This window comes from Tachysurus fulvidraco, chromosome 7 (assembly GCF_022655615.1).
Source record: "Tachysurus fulvidraco isolate hzauxx_2018 chromosome 7, HZAU_PFXX_2.0, whole genome shotgun sequence".
In the NCBI taxonomy this organism is placed as follows: Eukaryota; Metazoa; Chordata; class Actinopteri; order Siluriformes; family Bagridae; genus Tachysurus; species Tachysurus fulvidraco.
In genome coordinates this window covers 28,321,658-28,345,423 of record NC_062524.1, presented here as the reverse complement: position 1 = coordinate 28,345,423, position 23,766 = coordinate 28,321,658, and the positions used below count along the sequence as shown (strand labels likewise).

The following is a 23,766-nucleotide window of genomic DNA, read 5'->3' as shown; positions in this document are numbered from 1 at the left end:
CTTTTCACAAGCCTGAGCACAACACACACACACACACACACACACACACACACACACACACACACACACACACACACATACACATACAAACACACACACACACACACACACACACACACACACACACACACACACACACACACACCTGTATGGACTGCACAGACCTACACCAAATACACACACTTCCACTATTTATATCCATCAACCTGTTTACATGCTGTTATTGCACACTTTTTGCCCTTTGCACACACTGTCTCACATTTTAGGCATTTGCTGGTTTGCACAATCCTTTACATTATCTCATGTAACTGCTGCTATAACACTGCGTTCATTCTAGTATATAGTATATATAGTATAACACAATATTGTTTAACATACAGTATTTACACTGGCGCTGTTTCTGTGTATTGTCTTTTTTTTTTTTTTGTATTGTCTTGTCCTGCACTGTCTTGTCTGTCTTGTTTGTCTTGTCCCACACTGTGTACACCAGGTTGCACAGATACACTTTATGTATCTAGGACTTACTAAGTCCTTATAGCCCTGTCTTATTTTAATGTAGCTTCATGATCCTGGAGAAACGTTGTCTCATGTCACTGTGTACTGTAACAGATATATATAGTTGTAATGACAATAAAAGCTTCTTGACTCTTAATTGTACTCTTTGCACTTCTGTTATATGCCATCCATCCATCCAGTTCATCAAAAGTAAAAGATGTGTCTGTTTGACCGGCCGAGCATTTCTAACATGATTTTATCTGTTGTTTTGTTCCCTTCTCATATATGTAAAGTCCTGTATGGGTTTGTTCTCTCTGTGCTGAGGAAGACATTTAATTACTGAAAGTAATTATTAAATGTTTAAGAAAACTTAATCTAGTAAAAATTGTGCTGCAAATACTGCAGCTGATGTAGGTTTCATGTTTGTTTCCTCAGGTTAAGGTCCATTTGCTGAATTGTGAACATCAGAACAGCAGCTGATGTTGATGAACTTCATTGATACCAAAGTTCTTTAGTGACGATGATGTTCAGGGCAATGGGACAAATCCTGGTGAATATTGTAGCAGAAATCAGGACTCTCAGGACTCTTCTTCTCCTGCTGTGCTGTAAGTTTGTGTTTTTCCTTCACAATCACACATCACAGTATAGTGTGTATGTGAAATGATGTAGCTGAAGCTGTGATGCAGGTTTACTGTGTGAAGCTGGAGACGAGACGGTCACACTGCAGGAAGTGGAAGGAACCACTATAACTCTCCATACTGGGATAACTGGGATTCAGAGTGATGCTCGTATTCAGTGGTTTTATGGACCTGAGAAACTAGAGGAGAAGATATTGAACAGTTATGTGTATAAAGGAGAAACTGTTACAGACATCAGTGAGAGATTTAAAGAGCGACTGCAGCTGGACAGAATCAGTGGAGCTTTAACCATCAGGAACATCAGCAGAACTGATTCTGGAGTTTATTTATTACACGTCATCACTGGACGTCTCTCATCTAGGACTTTCAGTGTCAGTGTTTATGGTGAGTAAAAGTGTTTCATGTCTCCTTCATGTCCGTGTTCAGTCTCATAACTTCATAATTAATAAAAAATTAAATACTGTATTAAATAAATATTGATGTTGATTTGGTGAAGTAAAGAGATTTATGGAGTCTCCAGTGTCAGTGCTTTGTAACAGCCAGAGGTAAAGCTGTAATTTTTAGTTTTACAGTTGTAAGTTTTTTTTATCTCTTCAGGACAGAAGTGTTTATTCATTGTAATTAAATGTAACTTTAAACAAATAATCAGATTTTCATCATTAAATAAAAAAAATGCACGTTTGGGTAAATGTCTGTTGTATAAAAGTAATAAAACACTTGGGGTTGCTGTTGCTGTTGTGCTGCTGTTATAGGAAAATAATCTTCAGGGTGAAACAGTAACCCTGCTACATCACAGCTTTCTACTGGCATCATGGGTGTAGAAATAATCCTGAAGTCCTGGGAAATTATTTTCTACATTGAGTGGGAATTCTGTTAATGATTAAAGATGCATTCTGCTTCATGTGATTAAAGTATTTAACGTGTTTGTGTTTTTAGCTCCAGTATCAACTCCAGTAATAATAAATGAAAGAGGAAAGCCAAGTGTGATTTCCACAGAGTCGTGTTTCCTCCTGTGTTCTGTGGAGAATGGAGAAGATGTGAAGTTATCCTGGTACAGAGAGAATGAGAGAATCTCCATCACCAATAACACAGATCTCAGTGTTCCCCTCAATCTCCCACTTCAAATACAACACAATGACACTAACACTTACATCTGTGTGTCTGCAAACCCTGTCAGCAATAAAACAACTTCTCTCATCATCACACAGCTCTGTGACGTCTCAGGTACGTCAGTGAGTCTAAACTCTCATCACTTTACTGTAGTTAAGAAAAGAATAATGAATATTCATGATGGAGTGAGACAGAGGTGAATAAACACTTTCCCGGTTTAATCTTTAGTGTTTTTACTCTTCAGATTGTTCAGATATAGTAAATACTTCATCAGTACTTCAGTGATCTGTAGTTTACTTCAGCACAGGTCTTAGTGTGTGTTGTATAAACTCTGTTATAGACTTTTATGTTATACATCAACACATGATCTATATTTTTATATCAACTACAAACTTATTGAAGCAAATGATATTAAAAATCTGTACTTGTCAGGACTCAGCTCAGACTTTGGCCATGTGCCTTTTGTTTATGTTCGGTGTTCACGTGTCTGCCCCACCCTTGTCTTTTCCTCCCCACCTCTGCACACCTGTCCCTCATGTGTCTTGATTATTACTGTATTAGTAATAGTATAACTTCCTGTCCGTGGGGGGTGTTGCAAGCCCGTGTTTTGCCCCATGGATTTTTTTTGTCGATTTTTCTGTTCGGTGGAGGAGGATTTTTTTTCTCCCCGCCCTCCCTCCCCTTTACTGGTTTCCAAGAGGTGGGTCTGGCTGCGGTGCATCGGGGTTTGCACTCGGCCCCCCTGCTCGGCTGTGGACGTCGCGCGGCCCCCCTTGCTCGGCCGTGGACGTCGCACGGCCCCCTTGCTCGGCTGTGGACGTCGCGCGGCCCCCCTGCTCGGCTGTGGACGTCACGCGGCCCCCCTGCTCGGCTGTGGACGTCGCGCGGCCCCCCTGCTCGGCTGTGGACATCGCGGCCCCTGCTCGTCTGTGGATTGCTCCCCCCAACCTGCCTCGCCGTGTGCCTTGCTTCCCCACCTGCTCCCCCCCACCTCGCTCCCACCACCTGCCTGGCCGTGTGCCTCGCTCCCCCCTCCTGGACCCCGTCGGGACTGTCAGGACAGATTGGCATGTCGGGAGCCGCGCCTCGAGGGGGGGGTACTGTCAGGACTCAGCACGGACTTTGGCCATGTGCCTTTTGTTTATGTTCGGTGTTCACGTGTCTGCCCCGCCCTTGTCTTTTCCTCCCCACCTCTGCACACCTGTCCCTCATGTCTGATTATTATTAGTATTTAGTTAAGCCGCGTTGCCTTGTGCAGTGCGGAATCCTTTATTTTGTCCTGTTGTCTCTGTTTCATGTATTTTTAAGTTAATAAATCCCTGGTTTTGTTAAGCTTCCTGCATTTGGGTCAGTTTTTAATCCCCGAGCCCGTGACAGAAGGATTATTTTCTTTTTTAAATAATAAATTGCTTACATTTATGATTATATCTTAATCATTACAGATAAACCTGATCCTCCCCCTTCACTGCTTCTTGTTCTGATATCAGCTGGACTTTTGTGTTATTGATTATATTATTCATAATTTTGGGGATTCGGCTGAAAAAGAAAAAACAAAAGGCAAGTAATGAATCTTTTTGTTAATGTGTTTAGTTCAGTTTTTATATTTGTTCAGTTCATTAACATTTAACCTGATAATTTCTTCTTTATTTTCAGAAAAAAATGAGGAACTGACTCACAATGTTTTAAATTTCATCTCTCACAGTGATTTGCGGAAAAAGGGGAAAAGGATTTGGTATAAAATCACAGGAAAGATAAAGTCTCCTCCTGATTCAGATAGTAATAAATTCTGCTGTGTTAAAGGAAGAAAACGCCATATTAACGGATGTTGAAATAGAGAGAGACCCTGTGGTGTATTCAGATGTGAGGAGATCCAAATAATTCAACACATCACTATATGATCTAAAATGTTTTATATATTTTTGACTTCTCATGTTCTGTCATCAGTCAAAGTGACGCACTCGTAGGAAAGCTTTCTTCACTTTAGCTTCACTTTCTTCACTTTATCTTCACATGCTCATAGATCTCTCAGGTTGTCTCAGGTTGCTTTTCCTTCCCTCTGCTGCCTTGCCCTACCTCATTAGTGATGAATGTTAAGTGTCCAGACTTTCTCTACAGACTTGTGTAATATGTTTCAAATATATAATAATGCCTTCCTGATGTTTTACAAAGTGCAATTCTGTAAAAATAGCTGATTCCACCTTGTGGTCAAAATCTGTAATTAAACAACAGTAAAAATGTGCTGAAAGTTCATGGAGACACTGACTGTGTCAGGACTCAGCCCGGACTTTGGCCATGTGCCTTTTTGTTTCTGTTGTGTGTTCACGTGTCTGCCCCGCCCTTGTCTTTTCCTCCCCACCTCTGCACACCTGTCCCTCATGTCTGATTAATTATTTGTACTATTTAGTTGAGCCACGTTGCCTTGAGCAGAGCGGAATCCTCTGTTGTCTTTTGTTGTCGTCCTGTCGTGAGTCCGTGTTCCTGTTCGGTGTTTTTTGTTAATAAATCCTTGTTTAATTTACGCTATCCTGTACTTGGGTCCGTTTTTACCCCCCCGTCACTGACAAACTGATTACTGCTGAGAGCCATGAATGAATCCTGTATATTTCAGCAAAACCAATAAGCTTGATTTAATGAAACTGTACATTGTAAAATGTATCTGTAATGTTGTGAGAGACTGGCATGTACAGGATGGAGTTACAGGAATCTTCCTATGCCCTGATACTGGATCTCAGCAAATAAATAATAATAATAATATAAAGGGACACCACAACCAATCAAGTTAATCGTCAGTGGACAGACGGACATAGATAATACAAAGAGAAGGAAAAATAGGGAAAGAAAAGTGAAATGTAAAATACAAAGAGAAGGAAAAATAGGGAAAGAAAAATGAAATGTAAGGTAAATAAACAAAAGAAAATTGATGTAAAAATACAAAAGGTTGAAGAGTTGAAAGATTTGAATATGAGTGTTTAGAAGAAGACAACGAGGGATCAGACGCTGTAACTAATCAGCAGGAAGAAGATTCCTAAAGAAAAGATTATAATGCATGTTTTATTATGCTTTATTTTCAGACATTCAGGAGAACTCTGAATTGCTTTTCTTTTTCTTATAATCATGTATTCTCCTGTAATAGAATTGATAAGATTAATATTGCTTATTTTGACTGTAAACTTAGATGAAATCTCTTTCTTGTAGTGAAAGCTTATGATGCCTACAGTGTATTTACTGGGAGTAATCTGCAATGCGAAGGGTTTTAACACTTGCTGTTGAATTCCACGGCAAGAGAAAGTTTCAGTCATATATAATCACAGCCTGACAGTTGCAGGAAGTTAACTGCAACCATATAACCATATATAGAAGTGTTAACCTTGAGAATAAAAAGACATTAGTAGCACACAGAGTCCCTGACGAGATATGTCTGGGAGATGAGAAATGGTTGGGGGACGAGATGTTGGCCGTCGAGAAGGCACAAACGGGACCAAACCCAACAGCCAAATCCATCTGGCAACACTAATGATACAGAAAGTATAAAAGATCGCCTTGAATTACATTGTGTGTGCATTCTAATGTAAACAAGCTCAGTGCATGTTATACTCTGGGTGCATCATTGAACAAACGCAAGTTTACACTTGGAGGGTGTTTCTTGGTTTGTTATAATCTTTGCATCTTAATTACTTTTACTTATTCTAATACTGTTTGATTATTTGAAGATTTTATTTGTAAATTTATTTTATTTTACATATATCACACACATTTATCTGTATTACATTACTTTTAATAAAAACAAGGCCTCCCATTGGGAGGGTCCTGAAAACACAAAAAGGTCCAAGTCTGCCTCCTTCATTTAAAGATTTAAACAATAGATTAGGTAGAAGAACTTGAAGAGGATCCTTTGTTAGAAGACCAAGGGATTTCGAAGGACACCTGCGTTCAAGGTAAGACCAAGTCTGATAGTTGATCTTGTGTTTTCAAAACAAACCCGTGCAAACTAGGACACATTACTTAGTGGCATTGTGGACGGGTTTCCTACACAATCCAAAAAGATGTGTCACTAAGGGACATGTACGTCATTATAATTACATCAGTAATAAAACTGAAATTTAATAAAACTGTACAATGTCAAAACTCAAATAAAGATCATGTCTATATAATAAATACAAAATCCATTAAAAATAAAAAGTAAAAAAGGAACAGTATAAATATAAAAACAGACAAAATAGATAAAGTCCATAAAAAAAAATGATGACACAAATGTCACACAGTTATTTACATGACCTAGAGAAGTCACAGTCAAATGAGTACCAGGAGAGCCAGAGACTTACACAGGGGTCACACAGGAGTCACAGCACAGAGTAATAACAGAGTCACAGAAGAGTCAAAGTAGTCACTGAGTCATAACAGAGTTACAAAGGAGTCAGGGACACATCAATGAAAAGTCACAGCAGAGTCAGAGATACAAAGGAGTCACAGAGGTGTCACATACTGTAGGAGTCACATAGGAGTCAGAGCAGGTAGAGGAATCCACACAACAGAGTGGAGTCACAGAGAAGAATAAAGACTAATGTTGGAGTCAGAGCAGAGACACTGAGGAGTCAAAGTTAGAGTCAGAAAAAACTCAGATCCAGTCAGAGTTTTGGAGTCAGAGATCTTCTGCCAGTGTGTACTGTAAACCCTCAGACTTCACCCGAGCATCTGATGGAGACAGAGTACCCTAACAATAACTCGGACATCATCATCCTGCTCCATTCATCTTTTCTGTAGCTTTTCCTGCCTTGTTTTTCAGCTTCTTTCAGTTGTGGGCTTTGGTTCATAGACAGCTCTCATTTTTATCAACAAACTCAGTCTTCACCTATGAACTATTGAAGTAATCAATCTAAACACACAGACACACACCTGAGCAACAAGAAGTACCTGTCAATCACCTGTATTAGTCACACTGTTTCTGATCAAATGAAAAGTGGGAGGGTTCAAATAAAAGCTGCCATGATGGTTAACACATTTAGAAGTAAATATCACAGGAAATGATCGGCGTCTCATAGGGTTAGGGTTAGAGTTAGGTGTCAGTGTCTTCAGTGGATAGCAAACAAACAAACAAACAAACAAACAAACAGAAATAATATTTCCACATGCTCATGATCAGTATTTGCTTTCTGATCTGCTACCACCTTGTGGTCAGTGTTGGTATTGCACATAGCAGCAATAACAGTGTTACATAAATAAATTAATTACAAAACTCCTACTTGAAGAGCAAACTGTTTTTATTTGTAGTTTAATGAAGTACACAGATCGAGAATAATTATTTTTAATCCAAACTCTACGATTCAAAGGTTATTAAATATAAATGAATTATAGATCAGTGACCTATAAAAGAAATTGATTAATTATCATGTAAAGTTCTTTTTGATAAATAAGTATGTACAGAATTATGTCAGTGTCTCCACAGCTGAGTACATCACGAAGATATTCAGCTCTTGACCATCTGTTATTCTGAACTTTTCTTCCTGTAAGACACAGCAGTATATTTCAGTATCTGAATCAGGTTGAGACTTTGTGATTTTTCATTAAGGTTAAACTCACTAACACATTTCACATCATGATTATTTGAACAGTTTGATTTGGATGTTTACCTTTTTAACTCTCTCTGCGCTGTGAGCTGTAATTGTCACCTCAGTGAAAGCCACTTCCTCAAGTTTCTTTAGGAGCTAAAGAGAAAAAAATCAGATTAATTGTCTTGAACATGGGAAATGTACAAACTAAACTAAACAACGGAACAGAAAGATGCATTTTCTGACCTTGTTGTTTTTTCTTTTTAGCCAAACCCACACAAATCCTGTTAGTATTAGTAGCAGGAAAACTCCAGCTGATATCAGGACAGGAAGCAGTGAAGGAGAATCATCAGATTTGTCTGTGAAAATTATGATACAATCAACAATATATCTGACCAATCAGATCACTCCATCATGAATATTCATTATTCTTTTCTTAACTACAGTAAAGTGATGAGAGTTTAGACTCACTGACGTACCTGAGACGTCACAGAGCTGTGTGATGATGAGAGAAGTTGTTTTATTGCTGACAGGGTTTGCAGACACACAGATGTAAGTGTTAGTGTCATTGTGTTGTATTTGAAGTGGGAGATTGAGGGGAACACTGAGATCTGTGTTATTGGTGATGGAGATTCTCTCATTCTCTCTGTACCAGGATAACTTCACATCTTCTCCATTCTCCAAAAAACACAGGCGGAAACACGACTCTGTGGAAATCACACTTCGCTTTCCTCTTTCATTTATTATTACTGGAGTTGATGCTAGAGCTAAAACAGACATGAAGGAGACATGAAACACTTTTACTCACCATAAACACTGACACTGAAAGTCCTATATGAGAGACATACTGTGATGACGTGTAATAAATAAACTCCAGAATCAGTTCTGCTGATGTTCCTGATGGTATGGGTTAGGGTTAGGTTATAACCCTAACCCTAACCCATAGAGACAGCGGTGCTGACTGATACATTTTGGGCGCTGCGGCTTATTAAAAACATTAGAAAGTTTGAAGAAAATTATAACGCACCCACCTTTATCTCCACACTCCATATAAGACCGTTTCGCTTTTGATTTCAAACCAAAAACCATTTTTGCTCTCTGATTCACTGAGCACTAATCTGGGAAAACAATTAATTAGTTTCCTGTTCTGGGGTGAACTTGATGTATTTATAGATGTTTGTACAGAGCTCCCTTTTCCATGAGTAAAAAGTGTGTGTGTGTGTGTGCGTGTGTGTGTGTGTGTGCGCACGCGCGTGTGTGTGTGTGTGTGCGCGCGTGCGTGCGTGTGAGTGTTTGAGACAACATTAATCAAGCAATATGTTTTAACCTATATATCACTATCCTAGTTTTACAAATTGTTGGTACATTAACAGATTAAAAGTTGAGGACTATCTTGGTTAAGCACGAAGAAATAATTAATATATTCAGAAGTTGATCTGGACTAATGAAATGTAATAAACTTTTAAAGCACAGACATCATGTATATAAAGTAGCATGTAGCCTCCTTTAGCTCATGATCTTAATAATGTTTCATTCCTAATGCTGTGCAAAAAAAACATCTAAATAATGATAATATAAAATGCTCTAAATTTGCTGATTATTTAGCAAATTTAGAGCATTTTATATTATCATTATTCAGACTTCTTCAACTATTAAATAAGAGAAAGTAATGAATTTGTAATTTTAAAGCAGACTGAATGTTAGAACTAGCATTTCATTTAATTTTTTTGTAATTGAATGATAGAAATTGGACATTTTGAACAATATTTTTGCAGGTAGCCAACATCAGCAAAGATTTTTATTAATAGATAATCATTCAGTACATTTCTCTGTTGCTTGAAGCTAAAACATGAGATGTTCCTCTTTGATTCAGTGGAATCTGTATACTGATCATCAGCTCATGCCACTTCCTCAGTGATGTGGTTATAGGGGTCATTAAACAGGATCTACATATTTCTACACAATCAAATCTAAAGTAAATCAAATCGCTTCAAACATAAAAGCATGCTGTGGTTCTTCAGCTTCAGGCAGCAAGCAGAGGTTTAAATATTAAATGTTGCTTAAGCAAATTTCACTGAATGCAAATCTACAGCTTAGTTTTTGATTACGACACAATGTTCATTAATCAATATCTTCGGATGGGATTACAGTAAGACACAGTTATCCTCACTACCAGAACTGGTGCTGAAAGTCACAAAAACCCTGGCACGGTTACAGAAGCTCTCAATAATGGCCCTATGGACATGTCTTTCTGGAATGACTTTCTGTGGTAAGAACACCTCAGCAACTATGGAACTCTTGTGTTCGTCACGATGCATGTTCATCTCAATTTGTAGGCCATAATAAGACAAATTATCCCTTAGCACCAACCCCTGTAGATCAAGACGAAGGTTATTTGTAGTGATGACATTGGACTTGCTGTCATCGTGTAGGTAACTGTTGTTCCAGTGTGCAATTATTTGTGATATCTCTTTACTCCATTTTCTTCCCTCTGCTATTGCTTCAGGATCCAACTCTGGCTTCAGCTTGATCATCATTCTGTTCTCTTCAATAAAACAAGTCTCATTTATGTGACCAGAATTTGTGTCACAAATTGTGATGTCCTCAACGATGCCACAGTAGTCCGAGCCTGAGACTGTCCTGCACCAGGAGTAGTCACGGCCATAGGTGTTACACGGGTGACCGGATTGGCACAACTCACCCTTGTACGTGACATCAGGTGTTGGAGAGCAAAAGTCCCACCCTTTATCTGTGTAGCACCTGTAGTATGACTTTGACATGTCGTAGGAACATTCGTCCATGCAATCATGCAGATAATGTGAACCTTTAAAAATTTGTTTACTTTTCTCTTTTTTGGGTGTCACTTTTCCACAATAATCCCACCCCCCAGTCTTTGTATAGCACCAGTAGTAATCAGTACAATGCAGGTCACAAGGATGGTCATCTTCACACTCATTGCCTTTATAGTCATTGTTCTCCTTTAACGAGCAGTAATCCCAGCCCTGGTAAGTGTTGCACCAGTAGTAATTCTCTCCATGCATTAGGCAAGCATCTTGACACAACTGCCTATACTGGGAAGTGTAATGATTGTAAAATTCTTCATCTTCCTGGGTCCAGCAGAGTTGGCTGAGGAAAATGATGGACATGAGGATCAGGGTGAATTTTAGTCCTTTACCCATTTTGGTGTTTTACTGCAGAGAGAAAAGAAAAGACCAAAAACCACATTGTACGTTTACCATCTCACCTTCCAGTAAATATTAAAATAATAAATAACATCTTCTGTTCATATTAAATAATAAATGGATTTTATTACATGCCACCATTCGCAACTCTATGAATGAGCCGTTGCTATAGAAACAATAATTAGCGATAACAAGGGCATTGATATAAAGCTGTGATTTGCAGCTGCGCTCATGTCAGAGCTGCTGTTAAATAAACTAAATACATCACAGCATAGTTTCAGAAGCTAACTGGTAAAGGTAGATGATCTAGAATTACACTTTCACTGCATATTGTTACAACCCAGTCTAGGGTTGGGCTGCACAGCGTTAAAGCTCGGGATTCAGTGATTGTATATCTTTAAAAATACCACAAGAAACCACACAAGGTAGAATTTGTAGGTAAGGGCATTTACAGATATAAAGAATATTTATACAGCCAACAGTACACAGGCGTCTCTTCAAGGTGGGCACAGGCCAAAATAATAAACAAAAAAAAGGTCTCATAGTGAGATAACTATGCTTACCTGAAAGCAAAGAAAAGAAAAATACAGGGGAACTTCCCTAACTCCCTACCAAACACACAGGGGAAAAAGGAACCCACTCCCAAAGAAAAAAGGCAGCCGCACCCCTACTGCCAGTGAAACAGTGACACTTGTACAGTAATATATGAAAAGTATTAAAACGGTTCCTTATGAGGCAAAAACAAGAAAAATTATTTTTCTGACCAACTTAATAATGTCTTTAATATATATATATATATATATACAAAAGTGCAACACAGCAACAAATCCAAAGGGTCACTCAAGCTCAGAGTGAAAAAAACAGGCAGAAGTCAATACCAGAATACTCACAAAACCACAATAATCCAATTACCACAACGCCAACAACAAACCACCACTACTAATGACACCCTCCTCGTTCTTCTTCTGCTTTCTCTTTATATAGACCATTAGTGACAATATGGCGGCAGGATCAGGACAGGCTAGGGCAGCTTGCAAACTCTGGCCTGGAATCAACCTGCACACAGACATGTACAAAAAACACACAAATTTGTTGAGGATTTTGACCTGCTGATGTTAAATACTTACATTAAAGACATTATTAAGTTGGTCAGAAAAATCATTTTTCTTGTTTTTGCCTCATAAGGAAACGTTTTAATACTTTTCATGCTTTAACTGAGTAAACTCAAACTTTTTTTTCTGGCAAAAATTCAATTAAACCCCAGTTACAGTAAATGCAGACCTACAGGCTAAGTTCCAGGTGTTTTTCAGCGCTGTGTAAACACTGTCTCTCGTCAGATGTGCCTTGTCATGGTTAGCATAAGAGTTAAAATCATATGTACCAGAAATGTCAGCAATTTTTGTCATAACCTAAAATGCTTACATGTGAGAAGAGATGCTGGTTTTCAAAGACACAGAGCTGCTACTGTACGTCTACAATCACTGGCAAAAATTCAAGTTAAACTTTATTACCGTAAGTCCACACCAACTTGCCAAGGACTGGGTGTTTATTAACACTGTGTAAATAAAAGTGCACGTCTGACCTGCATTGGGATGATGAAAAGAAAAGAAAAGAAAAGAACAGAAAAGATAAGAAAAGAAAATAAAAAAATAAAAAATGTATGTATTGGATATTGGATTTGGATTCGTATCTGCTCAGTTTACATATGTACAGTGTGAAACGTCAGACTAATAAATTATTAAGTCTGCAGAAATGATCAGCGGAGTGATATATGAAAGAAAATTTCCATTGTTACATCTGGCTAATGCTAACTCTATGGCCATCATAGGACCTGGAGAAATATAGCAGTTCATTTTGTTTTATTCTAAAAGAATTATATAGAAATTGTACATTTTTAAAAATATTTTTGCAGGTAGCCAACATCAGCAAAGATTTTTATTAATAGATAATAATTCAGTACATTTCTCTGTTGCCTGAAGCTAAAACATGAGATGTTCCCCTTTGAGTCAATGGAATCTGTGTACTCATCACCAGCTCATGCCACTTTCTCAGTGATGTGGTTATAGGGGTCATTAAACAGGATCTACATATTTCTACACAATCAAATCTAAAGTAAATCAAATCTGTTCAAAAGTAATAGCTTGCTGTGGTTCTTCTGCTTCAGGCAACAAGCAAAAGTTAAATCATTGTCTGCAAATCAACTGCATCTTTGCTCACAGTTTTGTCCACGCCTAATCGGAATTCAGATCACATCCACAAAAACCCTGGCATGTCGGCAGACGCTCTCATTAAAAGCTTTCTGGACATAAATTTCTGGAACATCTTCATTTTCTGGAATTAGCACCTGGGCCACTGTAGTGCTCCTTCCTTTTTGGCGATGTATGTTCACCAGAATTTGGAGGTTGTAGTAACGCTGATTATTTCTTTTCACCATCCCCTGGTTGTCAATGCGAAGGTATCGTGTATTGATGAGGGTCCTGCGCTGATTGCGCAGGAAACCATTGATCCAGCTTGAAATTAAGCATGTTATTTCGTTCCTCAAGTTTCCTCCATCTTGTATTGCATTAAAATTAGGCTCTGCAGTAATATGAATCACCCTTCTGTTCTGGTCAGTCTCAGTACAGATCTCTTCTATAATTCTGCTCGTAGTACACTTTGCTCTATTATTAGCTCGTCTTTTCCTACGTCCAATGGATCTGCAATTATTGCTGGTCTCAATAGTGCCACAATAGTCCCAGCCTGAGTTTTTCCAGCACCAAGAGTAGTCCATGCCATGGGTGTCACAGGAGTGATCGGATAGGCACGGCTCATTTTTGTACGTGACATCAAGTTTTGAAGAGCACCCATTATCTGTGTTGCATCAGTAGTATGACTTTGACTCATCATAGGAACACTCGTCCCTGCACTCACTCTGATAAATCGAACTTCTATACAGCACTGTTCTGGGCTCCACTTTTCCACAGTAATCCCAACTCCCAGTCTTTGTATATCACCAGTAGTAATTTTTACCATACGATGGTCATCTTTACACTCGTTGCCTTTATAATCGGTGTTCGGATTTAACGAGCAGTAATCCAGCCATTTTTAGTGTTACACCAGTAGTAGTCGTTTTTATACAGTCGACAGTCGGCGTAACACAACTGATGATACTTGGAAGTTCTATAATTTAGATCGTTGTTCAGCAGAGTTGGGCAAGTAAAATGATGCACATGAGGATCTGGGTGAGTTTTTTTTCCTTCGACCATTACAGTATTTTTCTGCAAAGAAAAAAAAGACAAAAAACACATCATAAGTTTACCATCTCACCTTCCAATAAATATTAAAATCATATAATACATACATTTGCTTACATGCCACCATTCCCTAACTCTATGAATGAGCTGTTGCTATAGAAACAATAATTAGCTATAACAAGTGCATTAATATAAAGCAGTGATTTGCAGCTGCGCTCATGTCAGAGCTGCTGTTATAGAAAATAAACTAAATACATCACAGGATAGTTTCAGAAGCTAACTGGTAAAGGTAGATGATCTAGAATTACACTTTTACTGCATGTAAAATCTCACTTCTGCTCAACACTCACCTGTTGGATGTAGAACCACAGACAGTGTTGTCTCCTAAAGACAGAAGAAGAGCTGTTTTTATAGCAGCTTATCAGAAGAGGAGAGTCTCACTCAGCCACTCCTGGGACCAGATTCTGTGGTATCTATTTATTCATTTATAAATAACCATTTAAGTTTTTCAGAAAAATGACTGTTATTGTTTTTGTTATTGCCTCATAAGGAAGCTTTTTAATACTTTAACTGAGTAAACCGACTCAGAATTCAAGTTAAACCCCCAGTTACAGTAAATGCAGACCCACAGGCTAAGTTCCAGGTGTTTTATTAGTGCTGTGTAAACACTGTCTCTCGTCCGATCGGCCTCGTCATTGTTAGCATAAGAGTTAAATTCATATGTACCAGAAATATCAGCAATTTTTGTCATAACCTAAAATGCTTACATTTGAAAAAGTAAAAAAAGAAAACAAGAAACATGTGAGAAGAAAACCCATAGCTGGTAGGTTTACAATCACTGGCAAAAATTGTGAGGGGGTTTTGGAGTGTGGGGGGCAGTTTGTTTATTAGGGCAGTTTCAGTTTTTACATCCTGCTGTTAATAATAAATCCACATATATAACCATTATATAAGTTGTTGTTATTGCCAAATCAGAATGCTTCTTAATGCTTTTCTTGCTTTAACACACACTCACTTTGTTAATTTACAGCAAAGATTTCAAATAGAAACTAAAAAAATATTTTATGCATATATAACATTTATACATATTAAATAGTGTTTGTTTCTATTTTTCAACTCTTCATATGCAGAGACACAGAGGAGTCACAGCAGAGACACAGAGGAGTCAAAGTTAGAGTCAGAGAAAACTCAGATCTAGTCAGAGTTTTGGAGTCAGACATCTTGTGACAGTCTGTAATGTAAACCCTCAGACTTCACCCTCATAGGTGACCTGAGCATCTGATGGAGACAGAGTACCCTGACAATAACTCTGACATCATCAACCTGCTCCATTCATCTTTTCTGTAGCTTTTCCTGGCTTGTTTTTCAGCTTCTTTCTGTGGTGGGCTTTGGTTTATAGACAGATCTCATTTTTAACAACAAATTTAGTCTTCACCTATGATCTATTGAAGTAATCAATCTAAACACACAGACACACACCTGATCAACTCATAAAAAGGATCTGCTTTCTGATCTACCACCTTGTGGTCACTGTTGGTATTGCACATAGCAGCAATAACAGTGTTACATAAATAAATTAATTACAAAACTCCTACTTGAAGAGCAAACTGTTTTTATTTGTAGTTTAATGAAGTACACAGATCGAGAATGTTATTATTTTTTAATCCAAACTCCAATATTCAAAGGTTATTAAATATAAATGAATTATAGATCAGTGACCTATAAAAGAATTTGATTAATTATCATTTAATGTTCTTTTTGATAAATAAGTATGTACTGAATTATGTCAGTGTCTCCACAGCTGAGTACATCATGAAGGTATTCAGCTCTTGACCATCTGTTATTCTGGACTTTTCTTCCTGTAAGACACAGCAGTATATTTCAGTATCTGAATCAGGTTGAGACTTTGTGATTTTTCTTTAAGGTTAAACTCACTAACACATTTCACATCATGATTATTTGAACAGTTTGATTTGGATGTTTACCTTTTTAACTCTCTCTGCACTGTGAGCTGTAATTGTCACCTCAGTGAAAGTCACTTCCTCAAGTTTCTTTAGGACCTAAAGAGAAAAAAATCAGATTCATTGTCTTGAACATGGGAAATGTACAAACTAAACTAAACACCGGAACAGAAAGATGCATTTTCTGACCTTGTTGTGTTTTCTTTTTAGCCAAACCCACACAAATCCTGTTAGTATTAGTAGCAGGAAAACTCCAGCTGATATAAGGACAGGAAGCAGTGAAGGAGAATCATCAGATTTGTCTGTGAATATTATGATATAATAAACAGTATATCTGACCAATCAGATCACTCCATCATGAATATTCATTATTCTTTTCTACAGTAAAGTGATATGAGTTTAGACTCACTGACGTACCTGAGACGTCACAGAGCTGTGTGATGATGAGAGAAGTTGTTTTATTGCTGACAGGGTTTGCAGACACACAGATGTAAGTGTTAATGTCATTGTGTTGTATTTGAAGTGGGAGATTGAGGGGAACACTGAGATCTGTGTTATTGGTGATGGAGATTCTCTCATTCTCTCTGTACCAGGATAACTTCACATCTTCTCCATTCTCCACAGAACACAGGAGGAAACACGACTCTGTGGAAATCACACTTCGCTTTCCTCTTTCATTTATTATTACTGGAGTTGATACTGGAGCTAAAAACACAAACACATTAAATACTTTAGTCACATGAAGCAGAATGAAAGCCACTGTTTAATTCTACTTCTTATCTGCTCAGACATTTAAACAGCAGGTCATCAGCAGAATTCTCACTCAGTGTAGAAGATCATTTTCCAGGATTATTCCACAGCCGGATTCCCAGTTTATTCCTCATGACTCCTAGGTGTCTCAGTGTAATTATGAAGTTATGAGACTGAACACGGACATGAAGGAGACATGAAACACTTTTACTCACCATAAACACTGACACTGAAAGTCCTAGATGAGAGATGTTCAGTGATGACTTGTAATAAATAAACTCCAGAATCAGTTCTGCTGATGTTCCTGATGGTTAAAGCTCCACTGATTCTGTCCAGCTGCAGTCGCTCTTTAAATCTCTCACTGATGTCTGTAACAGTTTCTCCTTTAAACACCTGACTGTTCAATATCTTTTTCTTTGCTTTCTCAGGTCCATAAAACCAAACTATATGAGCATCCCTCTGAATCCCAGTTATCCCAGTATGGAGAGTTATAGTGGTTCCTTCCACTTCCTGCAGTGTGACCGTCTCGTCTCCAGCTTCACACAGTAAACCTGCATCACAGCTTCAGCTTCATCATTTCAGTCACAAACTATACTGTGATGTGTGATTGTGAAGGAAAAACACAAACTTACAGCACAGCAGGAGAAGAAGAGTCCTGAGAGTCCTGATTTCTGCTACAATATTCACCAGCATGTTCCTGTTTCTCCTCGACGTCATTATCAGTGAAGAACGTTGTGTTCAGTGCAGTTGTGTTGCTGCTGTTCACGACCTTCCCTTACTGTTAGTTTAGCGTCTTTACTGTCCCACATTCATCAGAGTGCTGGGCGGAAGTCCTGTCTCAGTGTGTTCAGTCTCTACACGCTCACTACACACTTTTCTCTCACCAATGGAGACGTGTGATTGGTATGAAACAACTTTTTTAGATCTATTTAGTGGAAATAAGGTTTAAAATTCTCTCCTCTTTGTTGGAATAAATTACATTTACAAGATCTAAGAATTCTAACAAGTAACAGTGTAATTTCAGTAAAGTTTATTAGAACTGAAGACTGAACTGAGTATAAGTTTGTACACCCTCAGGTAGCCATGATGTCACAGGTTTCATTCTTATATGTGAAATTTTAAATGAGTATAATAACATTTTTTTTTATCTACATCCAGAGATTTGTGTCTTTGCCTTAACTTTTCGATTAGATTCTGCAGATTTTAGTACTTGTAAAAGCATGAAGTTATGATTTTACAGTGTAGTCGTCCATCACCACTTCCCCTTTACTGTGTGAGATGGAGAGCTGAACACTGAGAACAAACCACAAACCTCTACAATAACTAGAACAACTGTCACTCTGTTATTTCTGTTCTCTGCTAATAGTTTTGTGTGTCTTTGGTAGTTGTTCATTAAAAACACATGAGCTACATGTGAATCTGTGTCTAATTATCTGATCTTTGTTCACATAAAATGTAGAAATAAAAATAGACTTAAAACGAATCTGTCCACTTCTGGATGTGTGCAAATAAATGATAAGCTTTGCTCGATATGATGAAGGCTGCAATTATTCTGACCCATACACAATGTGTGCAGCTTTAAACAAAGCCAAAAGTTCATTTTTAACATCTTTAAGATTATTAGCTCAGTTTAGGGTGTAAAATATGCAACATGGATCTTTAAATGTGACTTACGGCCTTTTTACACCCGGTCACTTTGTGTTGTCTCTGATCCCATAGATATCTGATTTGTTAAAACTGTTCCATTTACATTAGGCCACATAAACGCGTCTTGGCGAATCGGATATCAATCCGCTCTTTCTGCTGCCGCCCAAAACGTATTTGTTTCTGGCGCGATGCGCGACTCACGAGTCACCTGCGAGTGACGTACTTCCGTTTGGGAGAATTATAGCGCTGACGTATCTGGCTTGAACAACCACATTCATTTACACCTGTCCAGTTTCTGTAATGCGTCCCAGACCACCTCCTGAAGGGGTTTGAACGATCGGATTTATATCCGTCTCAAAAATGTTTCGGAGGGCATTTAGACCTGGGGTCTCATTTATAAAACTGTGCGTAGGATCCCTACTAAAAGCCAAAAATGGCGTACGCCCAAAAAAATTGCGATTTATAAAACCGTGCGTACGCACACCTGTAAGCAATGTTCCCTTTATAAATCACAGATCACCCGCAGACGTGTGTACGTGAACCAGCCTCAAATCCCGCCCTGTACACGCCAATTTTAACCATAAATAGTCAATGCAAATCACGAGAGTGGACGTCGTTATAATCCTCTGCGTGTTTAAAAATGGGGTGAGGAGTCAGTGTCTCAGGGGGGAGTCACTGTCGCCTGCAGGTTATAATTATATTAAAAGCAACATTGTTATATTTATATTAAAAACAAAATTGTTACAGTTTCTACTTTTTAATACTGTTAAACGTAAGCAAATTCATTTTCAGATGGTGCCTTTATAGCAACATGAGTGCAGTCAATTGCGCCGATTACATTTGGGAAACCAGACATTGCTGCAAATTGCATTTTAATTTCCGCCTGTTCTCGCACAGTGTAGGGGAACCTGATGTATCGACTACCCATATTAAGTATACCATTCAAAACCACAGATATTATGGCACTCAGGGACGGCTGTGATATACCAGACCTATAGGGTGAAATGATAGATTCCAGTAGAATTATTTCATATACAAAAAAGTCTTAGACACAAAGTTAAGGATTACTTATAGTTTTTTTTTATATAAATAATTTACCTGTCTGCCAATTTCCGCTGGAAACAGCCGGTTGCCAAGAACCCCAGAGTGGTGAGGACTTGTATTTGGACTGGGAATACAATACTGGACCCAATTCAGCACATAGATCCAAGAGCACAGCTCTAGGGAATCTAAATCGGCTTATTAGCCAGTCATCACCATGGTCCCTGAAAACTCCTTCTCTCCTTATTCTGCCATTGGCGTAATGGCGTAAGACCCATTACATACTCGGGTCGCCGGAGGATTTATATGTTTTTAGCAATTAGACCGCTAACACTTTGACAATATCACAGAATTAATTTGTGGGCGAAAATTTAAGACGAAAATGTTATAGTGAGCACATGCTTCTTCATGACGGTTTTGTAATGAACACCGTAATAGTTAGGACCGATGATGAGTAGCGATTGTGCTTCATGACTGTATTTGCAGACTTTGACATTTTATGATATATGTACATTGAGGAAAATATTTAGTTTTTACACTGTGTTCTGCAGTTCTCTAATAAAAGGGTATTTCATGCTATTCTGTAGCTAGTTGCGCCATCTCCTCCTGCGCTCCCGTTGTGGACAATGTGACTGTAAGACAGCGCTGATTATTATTATTATTTTTTTAAATACATTTTGAATTACGTTTGGATGTTACTAGATGTATATAGCCTAAAACAATTGGCACAAATAACACTGTTGGATTTAATCTTCATGATAATGTGGATATAACGTATGAAATGGAGTGAAAATTAAAATTAAATAAATTAAACGCCTGAGATAGACACAGGCTCCCCGTGACCCGAGAAGTTCGGACAAGCGGTAGAAAATGAATGAATGAATGAATAATTCTTATAATCGTTCTTCCCACATATATTTTCTACAATCTAACTTCAGTTCACGACCTCACCATCTGTGTCGCCAATTCCCTTTGTATCCAGAATGTGTGTACGCACAGCTCCTTTGCGTGGGATCAGGTTAAAAAAAAAAAAAAAAAGCCCCTCAGGTTAAACTGGACATATTACTCTTTTAGATCCGGTTCAATTTAAAGATTAAATAAAAAATATTTAGTTGTTGGTTACAGAGTGTAAGTAAAAAATTCTGAAAGATTCTTAATAAATGCCTTGATGTCTGATCATGATTTACTTTATGCTCTGTTTCAAACGCTGTATTGCTCATAAATTAAAACTACAACAAGTTATGCATGTAACCTGGTTTCCTGAGAAGGTAACAAGACACTCCGTCATGGCTGACACTATGGGAATGCTCCTTAGGAAGCGGCGTCTGAAGCTCTGTGTAAAATCATGCTAATCGATTGGCTAAGGAGCTCATGGGACAAAGCGGAGCAAGACAGCAAGACTATACACGACTTCTAAGTCACATTACTCCAGCTACTATTGTCTAATGGAATCGCTAGTGGATGCCCCGAGTATGGCCAGCGACGCAGCATCTCGTTCCCTTTACAGTTGAGTCCTTTTTGCTGACTCGAATGTCTCCGTTTCGACTGGAATTGGGAATCAGAATAAGAAATACCAGAAATATCGGAACTTGATGTGTTCAACAATGATCGTTCTGCCACTGAATTGCTTCCTAAAAGAGCCAGTGGCATTTATGCTGGTGAAGGCAACTTAAAAAAATGTGCGTTGTTGTGCGCTTTTGTTTCTGTTTTCCAGCCAAGCACTTAAATCCAATTCCTTCGCTTTGGCAACGGGAGCTCACTTTGCAATTTTTCCTGAACTGAATGTGGGATTATTATTGTCTGCATCAGACTTTGAGGTGCTTCCTTATGTGTCATGACCTTCTGAATTAGCCCCTGCCAGCTTTTTGTTTAAGGGCACTAGGCTAAGTGTGAACAGCGAGAGGCTAGCACCTCTCTCAGACCACCTGGCAGCGTGAAAGCTTCTGCAGGGTGTGTCACAGCGGGTTCTGGATAATGTAGGATAATACTACAGAATCCAGTTTGTCTCCTTCCTTCTTGTTTGAGGTTTTGCTGCTCACTGTTGTTGGCAAAGACCAAGCCTTGTTTCTCCAGGATGAACTTTTCTCGCATCTGCAGAATAGGACATAGGGCATATTCCCCTCACAGTTCGAGCCTCTGGCCTCACAGCTGGCATTTCTTGGTTCCCTCATGGGGTTTCCATCCTTTCAGTCATAGAGGACATTCGGCTAGCCTCTCTGCCAAAGGCTGCTTGGCTCATGATGTTAGTGCCCAAAACTATTTCTTTGATTTACTACTCTAGAGACCATTTCATCTCTGACTCAGGAGCAGTCATTTTTCTTTTCAATCCCACAAATGAACACAAGGGTTATGCTTCTCAGGCTTCATACCCTTCTTTTGTTGGTAGACCCCAGTTCTCACCTTGAGTCCCACTCTCAGAGCATGTCATAGTCGCAAGGCTCTACCCATGTATCCCTCCCTCTCGGGATGCGGAATGGTCCTAGATGGTTGCCTTGCCCATGGCATTTGGTGGAGCTCCTGTCTTTCATAGCATACAGACTACATGAAGACAGGGACTGTGTTTATACCACTGATACACTTCCTCTTTAAACTCAGATGTTATCTTTGGTGATTCCCTGCATCAATCATTAGGACAGTCTGTGGTCATGCCCTCTATTCAGATTGGTGCACCAGATCTTGCATTAGGTAGAGACCAAATTTATCTTGCTGAGAGTGATTTGCATTCTATTGTGCATGAGAGCAGGCTTTTGCTAAGGTAGGGGCTGAGGCCTGAGGAATCGCTTTGCTGTTAGCTGGAGTATCAGTTTTTCTGAAGTCCTTCTGACTTCTGCCCCACAACTTGGCAGTGCAAGACAGTCTGCACCTGCTTTGCCGAGTTCTGGTTCTCAGGTTTTAAGCTCATCGCTCGAGTGCCTGGGGTAAATCCTATCCTCTCTGTGCAGTGACAGATGGCTGGGTCTTTCCTGCATACCCCCTCCTAGGACCTCTCAGTAGTCCTGCAGGGGCTGGTAAGTCTCCTTTTGAGCCAATGGAGTCAGCCATGGAGGAGTTTCTGACCTTGGAAATGGTCTGCTATTAGCTGCTTTTGCATTCTGCTTTTCTTCAGGCTTTCTGCCCCACATGTTGGCAGATCAGGACAGTTTTTATCATTCCTATCAGGTTATATAACCTGGACCTATCCCCACCCTTGGTTCCTGGGTTTTACAGGGCTAATGATGCTCTGATCCCTGCTTGTTTATGCCATTTTACGACTTGCATCACAGACTTCTCCCGCTGTGTGGTGTCATTGGTATTGGTGGTCCCATAGCGTCAGCCATGACCCAGCATCTATACCGTTACGTATTTTACCCGGTCCCTTGAGAAGGGAACGAGACTATTTCGCATGAGCTCCTTAGCTATGACGCAGTGTCTTGTTACCGTCTCAGGAAACCGGGTTACTTACATAACCTGTTGTAGTTTTAATGTTTTATGTGCAATACAGAGTTTGAAACAGAGCATAAAGTAAATGATAAGACATCCAGGCATTTATGAAGAATCTTTTAGAAATTTCTACTTACACTCTGTAACCAACAACCAAAGCTTTTTGAATTAATCTTTGAATTTAAAAAGATCTAAACGAGTAATATGTCCAGTTTAATTTAAGACACATGTAAAGATCCATGTTGCATATTTCATAAAACTAAAACTGCCTAAACTGAGCTAATAATCTTAAGGATGTTAAAAATGAACTGCTGTTTGTTTAAAGCTGCACACATTGTGTATGGGTCAGAATAATTGCACCCTTCATCACATTGAACAAAACTTTTTCATTTATTAGCACTATTTAGTGTCATCCAGAAGTGGATGGATTTGTTTTAAGTCTATTTTTATTTCTACATTTTACATGAACAATGATCAGATAATTAGACACAGATTCACATGTAGCTCATGTGTTTTTAATGATCAACCACCAAAGACACACAAAACTAATAGCAGAGAAGAGAAATAACAGAGTGACAGTTGTTCTAGTTAATGTAGAGGTTTGTGGTTTGTTCTCAGTGTTCAGCTCTCCTTCTCACACAGTAAAGGGGAAGTGGTGATGGACAACTACACTGTAAAATCATAACTTCATACTTTTACACAAGGCCTGTGAAATTTTTAAAATACTAAACTCTGCAGAATCT

At 38.7% G+C, this 23,766-nt stretch overlaps 5 protein-coding genes across 6 annotated transcripts in view; 1 reads left to right on the top strand and 4 right to left on the bottom strand.

Annotated features, from left to right (window-relative positions):
- LOC113649943 (natural killer cell receptor 2B4-like) overlaps positions 1-23,766 on the bottom strand; it is a 469,259-nt gene that overhangs the window by 192,930 nt on the left and 252,563 nt on the right. The gene's annotated exons all lie outside the window — the stretch shown is intronic.
- LOC113649997 overlaps positions 1-23,766 on the top strand; it is a 174,692-nt gene that overhangs the window by 53,245 nt on the left and 97,681 nt on the right. The window contains exon 13 of the mRNA XM_047816683.1: positions 1,182-1,517. Coding sequence (XP_047672639.1) covers positions 1,182-1,517 — 336 coding nt within the window. The remainder of the gene's footprint in view (positions 1-1,181; positions 1,518-23,766) is intronic.
- On the bottom strand, positions 7,826-9,123 carry LOC125145137 (signaling lymphocytic activation molecule-like). Its single transcript, XM_047815968.1, has 4 exons — positions 8,821-9,123; positions 8,269-8,556; positions 8,036-8,148; positions 7,826-7,945 (listed from the first exon to the last, which is right to left on the bottom strand). Exons 1-4 carry the CDS (start codon positions 8,876-8,878, stop codon positions 7,841-7,843), a joined length of 564 nt encoding a protein of 187 aa, XP_047671924.1. The 5' UTR covers positions 8,879-9,123; the 3' UTR covers positions 7,826-7,840.
- Positions 9,556-12,023, bottom strand: LOC113649938. Of its 2 annotated transcripts, none has more exons than XM_027157915.2 (2): positions 11,862-12,023; positions 9,556-10,980 (listed from the first exon to the last, which is right to left on the bottom strand). In XM_027157915.2, exon 2 carries the CDS (start codon positions 10,966-10,968, stop codon positions 9,934-9,936), a length of 1,035 nt encoding a protein of 344 aa, XP_027013716.2. In that variant the 5' UTR covers positions 10,969-10,980; positions 11,862-12,023; the 3' UTR covers positions 9,556-9,933. The 2 variants fall into 2 exon arrangements, with proteins under 2 accessions (XP_027013716.2, XP_047671837.1); XM_047815881.1 differs by lacking the exon at positions 11,862-12,023 and adding an exon at positions 11,535-11,688.
- Positions 15,800-18,414, bottom strand: LOC113649942 (signaling lymphocytic activation molecule). Its single transcript, XM_027157920.2, has 6 exons — positions 17,548-18,414; positions 17,131-17,466; positions 16,583-16,870; positions 16,355-16,467; positions 16,190-16,264; positions 15,800-16,063 (listed from the first exon to the last, which is right to left on the bottom strand). The coding sequence occupies exons 1-6, from the start codon at positions 17,630-17,632 to the stop codon at positions 15,986-15,988; spliced, it is 975 nt and encodes a 324-aa protein (XP_027013721.2). The 5' UTR covers positions 17,633-18,414; the 3' UTR covers positions 15,800-15,985.